We start from the raw sequence: 10,856 nt of genomic DNA on the forward strand, positions 1-10,856 counted from the left end.
CTGAACGCCCTCTCCTTCAAACTCCTCCCTCCGTGGGCGTGTCTGGTGGCTTTCAGCCTGCGTTTGTCACAAGCGAGTGTTCTGCTGCTGCTGCGAGTTTGAGCAGCCTCCCTCCCTGGCAGCGAGTGTGGATAGGGCTCACTTGTTTCTTGGGTTTGAGAGCTTTGATGAAGCTTTGTGCGATTCTAGGCTTTATGCTGCGTGTTTCAAAGTGTGTTTTCCACCCAGTCTATTTTTGGAATCCCCCACCGCCAGCTCCCAGCGCGATAATGCGCGAAAGTGAAAGCGTTTTCGCCAATCCATTTTACAGTAGAGAATGGTTTCCTCGCGCGTTACCCTACAGTTTTGGCTCTGCTTTTCCTAGTGTGGAGAGCACTGTCGCCACTTAGTGGGTCCGTGGAATGGGTTGTACACGTTCGCTGACTCCAATATTTTTATAGGAGACGTGGGGAGCGTTGATCCACGTCCCACCGTCAAAAAAAAAGAGATAACTCGTCAATGGCAGTGTTAAGGGGTTAATATCTGAAAATGCTCAAGGGTACTCACCGGGCACCCTCCTATATTTTGAATAGGTACCCCCAAACTACAAGAATCAGCAGAGAAAAAAACTTTATCCGACGAAGCGAGGTTCAACCCCATGGCTCCCGGACTATACGGACTTGGTGTGCAAAAGCCTTTACGCTGCTCTGGGTTGTTCTCCAGTTGACTGTTAATCAAGCTACTGTACACACAAACATTTCAGGGATTCAGTTTCAGGGTTAGGATGAAAGCTACGGTGTCGAGTCCCTCCACCATTTTGCGATTGCAATAATGAATCCAAATTCAACCAATCACTGCAATGTAGGCGGGGCCTGCAATTTCTCCACAAAAACTGCAGAGAAAAGCTGCCATTAGGTACTATGGGGGGGGGGGGGGGGGGGGGGATCACGATCTCTTTGTTGCCATTTTCCACAATTTTACAACAAAATAATCAAATACAACTTTGCAAATTGCATTGCAATTTTTGAGAAATACCGCTGCAAAATCAAGCACTTTGATCGCAACAGTTTCACAAAATCCTAGAGGGACTGACTGTAGTATGGCTGTCTCTAATCACATGTTCAATACATTTGTATTGTTCCACAGGAGAAGAAGCTCTGCTAGATTCTTGCCCTAGAGTCTGACCTGAGTGGTTGGTGGCTGGAGGGAGTGGCTCCAGCAGGGAACAGCACCTCTTCCAGCTCTGCTGCTCTGTGCTGGATACGCATGGTCAAACGGTTCTCAACGCTGAACTTCATGTCCTCTGTGAAATGCTGTAGGAACCTGCAGTCAAATTCACAGATATAACTGTGTGAATTTGTGATACGAAGGTGATTTCTTTGTTTGTCATTTGCTAAACAAATACATTTGGCCAGCATTGTGTCATAAAAAAAGAACATAGGAGTTAATTTCCAAAAGACTTTCAAGCAGAACTCAATCCAAATGAAAACCTGTCTGGAGTCTGGATGGGATTAGTGTTGCAGCACTACTGGAGTTTGTCTAACTGTCTGTCCTATGAGGCCTGTGAAATAATGTAATGATCGTTACAGAAAACCATTTGAAACTGTCAGATATCAACTACTACTACTACTACTACTACTACTACTACTACTACTACTACTACTACTACATTACATTACATTACATTACGTCATTTGGCAGACGCTTTTATCCAAAGCGACTTACAATAACACATTTTTTGTCAGCAATAGAACAATCAACTATGGAGCACAGTCTGTGACAACTACAACTTCTGAAGGAACAGTGGTACAAGTTTAGGTTAGTGGTACAAGGTTGGTTAGGTTTTTTTTTTTTTTTTTTTTAATATAAGGAAAGAGAGAGACGAAGTTAGATCAAGGAGGGCCCAGGTGGAGCCTGAAAAGGTGTGTCTTTAGTCTTTTCCGAAAGATCGGCAGTGATTCAGCAGTCCTGACCGAAGGTGGAAGCTCGTTCCACCATTGAGGTGCCAGGGACGAGAAGAGTCGAGATCGGGATGAGCGACTTTTGAGCCCCCGTAGCGAAGGAGGGGCGAGGCGACCTGCACTGGTGGAGGAGCGAAGGGAGCGGTGAGAGGTTTGGAACCTGACCATGGATTGCAGGTACCGGGGAGCTGACTGGTGTACTGCCCTGTAGGCCAGTACCAGTGTCTTGAATTTGATGCGGGCCAAGATGGGAAGCCAGTGGAGCTGCTGGAAGAGGGGAGTGACGTGAGAGAATTTGGGTTGGTTGAATATCAGACGGGCTGCAGCGTTCTGAATGAGCTGAAGCGGTCGGATGTCGGTGGCAGGTAAGCCGGCCAGAAGCATGTTGCAGTAGTCCAGGCGGGAGGAGACAAGAGACTGGACCAGGAGTTGAGTCGCTTCTCTTGTGAGAAAGGGACGGATTTTGCGGATGTTGTAATAGGCCATATTGTGACTAGCATTTTCGTTTACTTCCGTTCCCACGGCAGGGGCACTACACACTTTTTTCTCCATAAAAGAGATCTATAGGTAGAAAGTACAAATAAAAAAGTTCTACTCGTGTTATCCTGCAGTATTTTTTTAATCAGTGGTCAAAGACGGCACTATTTCTTACTAGGCGTACTAATCTGTGCAAGGGGAGTGGTGTGGTTTTGGTCACGTGGACCAATCGCGTAGCCGCTTTATTCCCTTGCCGTAATAACATTAGAGCCATGGCGACCACCAGTTCAAGCAGCGAAGAGGGGAAAAAGAAACCAAAACAGCGGAAAAAAGTGCGTAAAAGCCGGGAATCAAAGGACTCCAAACGATGCTATATGCACTTTTTGTCAGTACAGAATGAGGACGTGCAGGATTTTACCCAGACAAGGTGGGACACTTACAGGTCTGTCGTCAAACAGTGGCTTTGTCTGGACGGCGATAGTAAAGTTATCGCTGAAACTTTTAAACATTGCGTGGACGTGGATTTTGACCATGTTCCCGAGGACGCTGGATTTCACGCGACGTGTTACCGTCGCTTTATTTGTAAAAGACGTTTGGGTTTGGCTGAGAAACGCTGCACACAGATGGTGCAGGGGGGGGGAGAAGAAGAACCAGATGCAGCCGCAGCCTCGGACAGCATCGGCCCCGACGGAGCCACGTCTGAAACCCCCCGAAAGAAACTTCGGTCTCGGACAGGTTTGCCCGTCCGTTCTGCTGGCCCTGTCCTTCCAGCCATCTGCATCATTTGTAAAAAGGTGGACAAATATATTACTGTTGGTGGAAAACGGAAGAAGGATCAACTTTCACAAGCAGAGACAGTGTCTGCAGGTAAGCGACCCCCCCCCTCTCTCTCTCTCTCTATCTCACACACACACACACACACACACACACACACACACACACACACACACACACACACACACACACACACACACACACACACACACGGGACTGAAAAACATGGAACAAGGAAGTGTGCAGATAGACAGGCAGAAAAGGCGGTGGTCTTGTGATGTAGTTGATTTATATATTATATTATATTACTTATCATTGATAAAAAAAATGTGTATCTACAGAACAGAGACTGAAACACCAAGGGGGGGCAGGTCACAAGTGCCAGCTGGCCCATTGTTCACTGTGTTATTTACAGCCCCCAAACCCACACACACACACACACACACACACACACACACACACACACACACACACACACACACACACACACACACACACACACACACACAGAGAGAGAGAGAGGGAGCATTTTATTTTATTGCCTTGATCTCCTTGCCCCCCCCACCTCTTTTTTCTTGTAATAACAATACAATGGATAAAAGATACAAAAACAAATGTCACCCACTTTTTTTTATTATAAAATGTGTGATTTGACAGTAAAGCTGATTATAACTTTTTTTTGTTTTCAGGCCAGTTGCGGAAGGCTGCTGAGAAGAAGGAAGACTCTAGCGTTCTTTTGCATATCAAAGACAAAGACTGTGTGTCTCTGGAAGTGCGTTACCACAGGTCCTGTTACAGAGAATACACAAGGTCCTTGTCAAAGTCTACGGCAACACATACTGCAACCACAGATGAAGTGTGAGTTATTACATTGCATTAACACTGCACATTTCAAAAGTAAGGCTTTGACCTACAACAAATACTATTTTGTCTGTCTTTAGATACAATGTTGACAGCAGACCTCTTTGCACATGTTAAGTATTTTTTTGTCTGCGTGTGTGTGTTTTCAGAAATGAACAACCCTTTGCTGCCAGCTACAAGATATTCTGCGAACGAGTCATCCGTCAAAGGATTATCGATAAACAAGAAATCCTGAAAATGAACCAACTAAGGAAGAAATTCATAGACATCGTTAAGAAGAATGAGGATATTGATGCTTCAGACTACAGGTAACTGTGTCCTTGACAGTTCAGTAAATAAAAAAGAACCTCTTTCATACTGAAAAGTTTCCATTTTATTGATTTATTCGCTCACAAGAAAGGCTGACAGTATGTTTAAATGTATTTGTTTGTCATTGTGAAAAAAATCCCTTTATTTATACATTTGTGCTCGTCTTTTTCTATATTTTCATGTTGCAGGCAGGATAAACTGAAAAAGCGGTTGGCCCGTGATTTCCCCCAGCTGGTGTTTCACAGCCCTGCAACGCGCAACATCTCCGAACTGGTTTTTGTTGAAACATTATCAGCAGATACACTGTTAGACAGGCTACCGCATCCATCAGACACGACAACAACTGAGTCAACCGAGGTAAGCCAAGCTGAAAGTGACAATGAACACACATCTGGACAAACTACAGAGCACACAAGGACACTGTACAGTGCAGGACTGATATTGAAGAGACTTGTGAATGAAACTCCCGGGATGAAATGCCCCTGGCCTCCCACAGCAGAGGATTTGAATGTTTCTGACGCAAAATCTGTTGTGCCAGTTGAACTATTCAATGTGATTTCCTGGATTATAGGTGCAACAGAGGAACCAACACTAGACCATTATGTTGATATTCCTGAAGATGTGAACCTAAAAGTTTTATCTGTTTGTCAAGACATTGTGTATCTTGCTTCTAAAGGTCGGAAGCAGACGCCTAAGTCACTGTGTCTTGGTCTAACTGTTCGCCATTTAACAGGTTCATCCAATGTTCTGTCACTACTGAACAGATTAGGACACTGTGCTTCATGGAACACAGTTGTCAGTCTAGACACTAGCCTAGCGTCACTACAACTTCTAGAGGGCAGAGACAAAATCCCTAAGGGGTTCTCAAAGAAGGCACCAACCATACTGGTGTGGGATAACATCGATTTTGGGGAGGAGACACTGTCAGGTCGTGGAACTACTCACCATACAAATGGCATTATGGTACAAAGTTCTGTTGTTGAAACAATGTCTAGACCAGACAGACAGCCACTGCCGAAGTCAGTTTACACATTCAAAGCACCTCCTAGCATCCCGCTACAACACTATCCACAGACTAAAAGACAAGGGCCACAGAACTTGCTTCAGGATGAAAGTGTTCCATTGCAGGTGGAAACGTACAGGTTGAACACTGTGTCTGCTGCCAAAACAGAACTGGCATATGTTTTAGTGAAGAACACAGATGCTGAAGCATGTACAGTACCAGGCTGGACAGGTTTCCACACAATGCTACAAAGTGATGCCACTCTACCTAAGTCAGCACTGTATTATCTTCCAGTCATTGAGGCTTCACCGACAGAGATGTCAACAGTTAACACTATTCTGAAGCGAAGTGTTGAACTTGCTGATCAGCTAGAACTGGACCATGTAGTGTTAGTTTTTGACCAAGCTATATATGCCAAAGCTCAGCAAATCCGCTGGAAAGATGATGAGTTGACAAAGCGTCTTGTGGTTAGACTAGGTGAGTTTCATACATGCATGTCCTTCCTAGGCATTTTAGGAAAAAGATTTGGTGATGCAGGACTGCAAGACATACTCATCGAGTCTGAAGTCGTTGCCCAAGGATCCATCAATGGTGTGATCAGTGGTCATCATTACAACCGCAGCATGAGGGCACACAAACTTATGTATGAGAGTCTGCAACGTGCCAGATTCAGCACATTCCTAGACTCATTAACACCAGAGGAGAGAGATGAGTGCATGGCTGTCATCACTGAGATCAAAGACGCTTTCCCAGACAGAACAATGGATGTTTTGTGTGCAAATGAGAACTTTGACAAAATGTGTTCAAAGTATGCCGTCTTTGTGGAAACGAGAAGTGCAGAAAACCCAACGTTTGCCTTCTGGAGTTCATACATTGACATGGTACAAATACTACTGCTGTTTGTGAGAGCAACACGTGAATCAGACTGGCAGCTTCACCTGTCAACAGTGCGCCTGATGATGGCATGGTTTTTTGCTTACGACCGTGTAAACTATGCTAGGTATTTGCCTTCATACTGGCTGGAAATGGTCAATTTGCCTCTCACACATCCTTCTTGTCACAAAGACCTCAGTGTAAAAGGCCAGTGGACTGTCCAACGTCAAAGTGCCCATGGATTTGCCTCCATTGCTTGTGACCAGGCTATTGAGCAAACATGCAATAGAGATTCCAAGACAAAGGGTGGCTGGACAGGGATAACACTGAATCGGGCTGCAGTGTCTCGCTGGATATTGTCACAACATGAAAGAGCTGCCATAGCTAGACAATGTGAGTCAATGGCTGGTAAATCTCCTGAAACACGGAGACGAAAAGATCTGGACCAAACACGGATTCATGCCGATGAAAATGCTGTGACCAGAATAAGTTCCACCATAGATTCTATGCTGAACCCATTTGACATACACCAAGATGGCATTGTTTGTCTTAGCTCAGGGACAGTAGCAGCTGAAGATGTCAAGAATGATTTGCTTGCAGCACAAGAAAGAGGTGAAGAAGCTGTCAAAGTCTTTTTGGACCAAAGACTGTTGTCAAAATCAGTCGACATTTTCGCCCCCATCAAGGCACAAAAACTGAAGACCTTCAGTGACCAGGCAAAGACAAAGAAGAAATCTGCAGCAGGCAAAGATGTGATTCTGCGTGCTGACAAGAAACTGTTCTCCAGACTACTCATTGTTGGTCAAACTAGAAAGATAGACCTGAGGGAAGTTCTGTCCTACTCCTTGGGAACGGTTTCATATCCTTTAGCCAGTACTGACGGGTCACTAGCTAAAACAAACAAATCAGCTCTGATGAATATATTGGAGAACAAAGACAAAGACTGCTTAGTTCAACAAGTTCCGTCAGATGGAGCTATTCTCTTCGATGGCATGGCAGTCATTCAAGCCATTCGTTCCAAACCGGCTACCTTTGGAGAATTGGCTGAAAACGTACTACAGTATGTGCTCAAATTAGCTCTGCAGCACAAGTGTACACGGATAGACTTTGTCATTGACCAGTATCCAAAAATTAGCATTAAGAACCTAGAGCGGTCACGTAGGGCTGGGGTCGGTACACAACGGGTGCAAATCTATGGACGGGATCAAAAGGCACCAACGCAATGGAAAAAGTTTCTATCAGATGGAACAAACAAAGCAGAACTGGCAGAATTCCTCTATGTTGCATGGCGAGATGCTGACCTCACCATTTTGGGCAGGGACCTCAGCTTGTACATAGCACATGGAGAACTGTGTCACTGTGTTTCCGTAAAAGAGGGTTCACAAACTGTCACTGCTGTTCAAGAACTGACATGTGACCATGAGGAATATGACACTAGGGTATTTGTACATGCACAGCATGCTGCACAAGAACACCAAACTGTAGTCATCAAAAGCCCCGATACTGACGTGGCAGTGATTGCTGTAAGTCTGCAGAAAGATTTACAGTGTAGCTTGTATTTCTTCACAGGAGTAGGCAACAGAACGAGGATCATTGATGTGGCTAAGGTGTCAGCAGCTCTTGGCACCAGTGTTTGTTCTGCACTCATTGGCATCCATACCTTCACAGGTTGTGACTCGACCAGTGCCTTTCATGGCAAGGGCAAAGGGAAGACATTTTCTCTTGCTTGCCAGAAAGAAGAATACCTGACTGGGTTCACAAATCTTGGCAGCAGTTTTAACCTTGACCAGTCAACTTTCAACACACTGAGCAAATATGTGTGCCACCTGTATGGCCAATCATCTGCCAAAAACGTGAACGATGCAAGGTACAAATCATTTTGTACGGCATCATCAGCTTTGCCAGAACTGTCCATTCCCCCAACAAGTGATGCTCTCCACCAACATTGCAAAAGGGCAAACTACCAAGCAGCAGTGATGAGACGTTCTCTGACTAGTAGGATGTGTGCTCCTTCACCCATTGGCAATGGATGGGGCATGGAGGATGGGGAGTTAACAGTAACATGGATGACTAGAAATCCTGCCCCTGATAGTGTGTTGCAGGTAGTCCACTGTAATTGTAAAAAAAGCAAATGTGAAACTGGAAGATGTTCATGCATGTCTGCAAAACTGTCTTGCACTGATTTATGTCACTGCCAGGACTGTGAAAATGTGTCAAAGGAAACAGAAGAAAGAGGTACATGGGATGATGACTCTGATGAAAGTGATAGGGATGAGTAACCCAACATGTTACTATGTAGGCCTACTACTTGTTTTGTTCAAGAATTATTAAATTGTTAAAGAATTGCCACACTGCCTACATCCAGTTAAATGCAATGCATAAATGCAAACAGCACAGACTACTTACACAGCCAACAGAAGGTTTTATTGTGATGCATTTGTATGCTATTTTGTATTTTCATATATTTCCTTGGCGGTGGGGGGGGGGGGGGGGGTGTACAAATGACAGATGCTGTGACACTTTGTGGTACTTGAATAAATGTTTCATACCATATGTTGTAATAATTCTGACCTCTAGTACTTTAATTTTTAGTCTTGTCCATTTTTTGCATTATTCCAATTTAGGGGGCGTGGTAACATTTTGATAGATTTTCTGCCATTTTGGTCCAAGGTGCCCTGATTTTCTTTTCTACCTTTCATTACACAGTAGGTTGAGACATTTTTTATGTATGAAACATAAGCTTTTGGCACAATTTACTGTGGAGGTTTCATTGTACTGTGTGGCAAACACTTAAGTTGAAGCATATTCTTTAACAAATATGCTACATTTCATGATCTAAATTCACATATGAGTAAACTAAAGGCACCAATACTTGTTTCAGATGTTAAGTATATGCATTTTAGCATTTATGACATTTGAGAAAGATTTTGTGTTGCCAAAAACACATTTTACAAGCAAAAACAGCAGCACAAGATTTTCGTTTTTTGGTTATAAACTGTTTATACATTTCTGGCTTGTGACAAAATACTGCAGGATATTATGAGTAGAACTTTTAACCCAAAGTCCAGAAGGGTATTGTCTATGAAAAAATGCATTGAATGAGTAGTGCCCATGACATGGGAACGAAACTCATTTTCTAAGCACTTTTTCATGGGTCCCAACACGGCCTATAAAGAGAGAACCTACACTACTACTACTACTACTACTACTACTACTACTACTACTATATCATTACAATTTAGTGTGTTCAATACATTCAGATATCATTACAATTTAGTGTGTTCAATACATTCCTACAATTTAGTGTGTTCAATACATTCCCCCATTTATTTTAGGATGAAGTGTTGTAATTTACTTTTTTGATCAAGTATTTTTTCGCCGATTTTTCACCCTTTGTCTCCCCAATTGTACTCGGCCAATTCCCTCTGCTGTCCCGGGCGTTGCTCCACCCCCTCTGCTGATCTGGAGAGAGTTGTAGACTAGCACATGCTTCCTCCGATACATGTGCAGTCACCAGCCGCTTCTTGTCACCTGACAGCGAGGGGTTTCACCAGCAGGGGGTAGCGCGTGGGAGGATCACGCTACCCCCCCCCCCCCCCCCCTCCCCTCAGACAGGCACCCCGACTGACCAGAGGAGGCGCTAGTGCAGCGGCCAGGACTCATACCCCACCGGCATCCCCCCCACAGACACAGCCAATTGTGTCTGTAGGAGCGTCTGACCAAGCCGGAAGCACCGCTGCCGGGAATCGAACCCAGGTCTTCATTGTGGTAGGCATATATAGGTCGATGGGTCAAACAGGCATCCAGAGATGTTTCAATAAGATAATGCAGAGTAGAATTAATCATTAATGTTAACACATTCACTGCCAGCCATTTTTTTTTTTACTGTAGGTAGCTTCTGCCAGAGGGTTTTTTTGAGGATTCTGGCTCATTTTACAAGACCCGAGGATTATTTTCTGCTTGGACTTTGTGAACACAAAGTTCACAAAAGTACTAATAGAATGTGTGCTTTCTCTGTCTAAAAGAGTTAGTTTGTAGAGTTAGTAGTTATGTAGATATTAGCCGTTGAGTACAGCCTGGTTTCAGCGTCTGAGACTGAAAGCTGAGATAATCGCAGTTTTGTGAAATTCAATCAAACAGGCAGAACAGTCACTTTAACCATTTATTTTTGGCATCAGTGAGAGATCAGACATCTAAACAATATAGTTCTGAACGCCCTCTCCTTCAAACTCCTCCCTCCGTGGGCGTGTCTGGTGGCTTTCAACAGCGTTTGTCACAAGCGAGTTTCTACTGCCTGTCTGAGCAGTGAGCAGCCTCCCTCCCTGGCGGCAGTGTGGATGGGGCTCACTCGTTTCTTGGGTTTGAGAGCTTTGATGAAGCTTTGTGCGATTCTAGGCTTTATGCTGCGTGTTTCAAAGTGTGTTTTCCACCCAGTCTATTTTTGGAACCCCCCACCGTTGTGCGCCCGTGTGCACCAGCGTGAAAGCGTTTTCGCCTACAGTATGAGAATGAGGCTCGTTCGTTTCTGGGTTTGAGGTTGAGCTCAGCTGGAATGAAGCTGCTTGCGATTCTGCGCTTTATGCTGGTGTTTCAAAGTGTGTTTCACCCATAATCTATTA

At 44.4% G+C, this 10,856-nt stretch overlaps 1 protein-coding gene across 2 annotated transcripts; it reads left to right on the forward strand.

The window, feature by feature from the left end:
* Positions 1–2,465: 2,465 nt before the first annotated feature.
* On the forward strand, positions 2,466–8,680 carry LOC310795873 (uncharacterized protein). Of its 2 annotated transcripts, none has more exons than XR_014553654.1 (3): positions 2,466–3,284; positions 3,881–4,360; positions 4,550–8,680. XR_014553654.1 is itself a non-coding variant. In XM_083657964.1 (3 exons), exons 1-3 carry the CDS (start codon positions 2,690–2,692, stop codon positions 4,362–4,364), a joined length of 927 nt encoding a protein of 308 aa, XP_083514090.1. In that variant the 5' UTR covers positions 2,466–2,689; the 3' UTR covers positions 4,365–8,680. The 2 variants fall into 2 exon arrangements, 1 of the variants encoding a protein (XP_083514090.1); XM_083657964.1 differs by having other exon boundaries at positions 3,881–4,049; positions 4,202–8,680.
* Positions 8,681–10,856: the final 2,176 nt, after the last annotated feature.

The sequence above is a fragment of the Poromitra crassiceps genome (assembly GCF_964638095.1).
Source record: "Poromitra crassiceps genome assembly, chromosome: 22".
NCBI lineage: Eukaryota > Metazoa > Chordata > Actinopteri > Beryciformes > Melamphaidae > Poromitra > Poromitra crassiceps.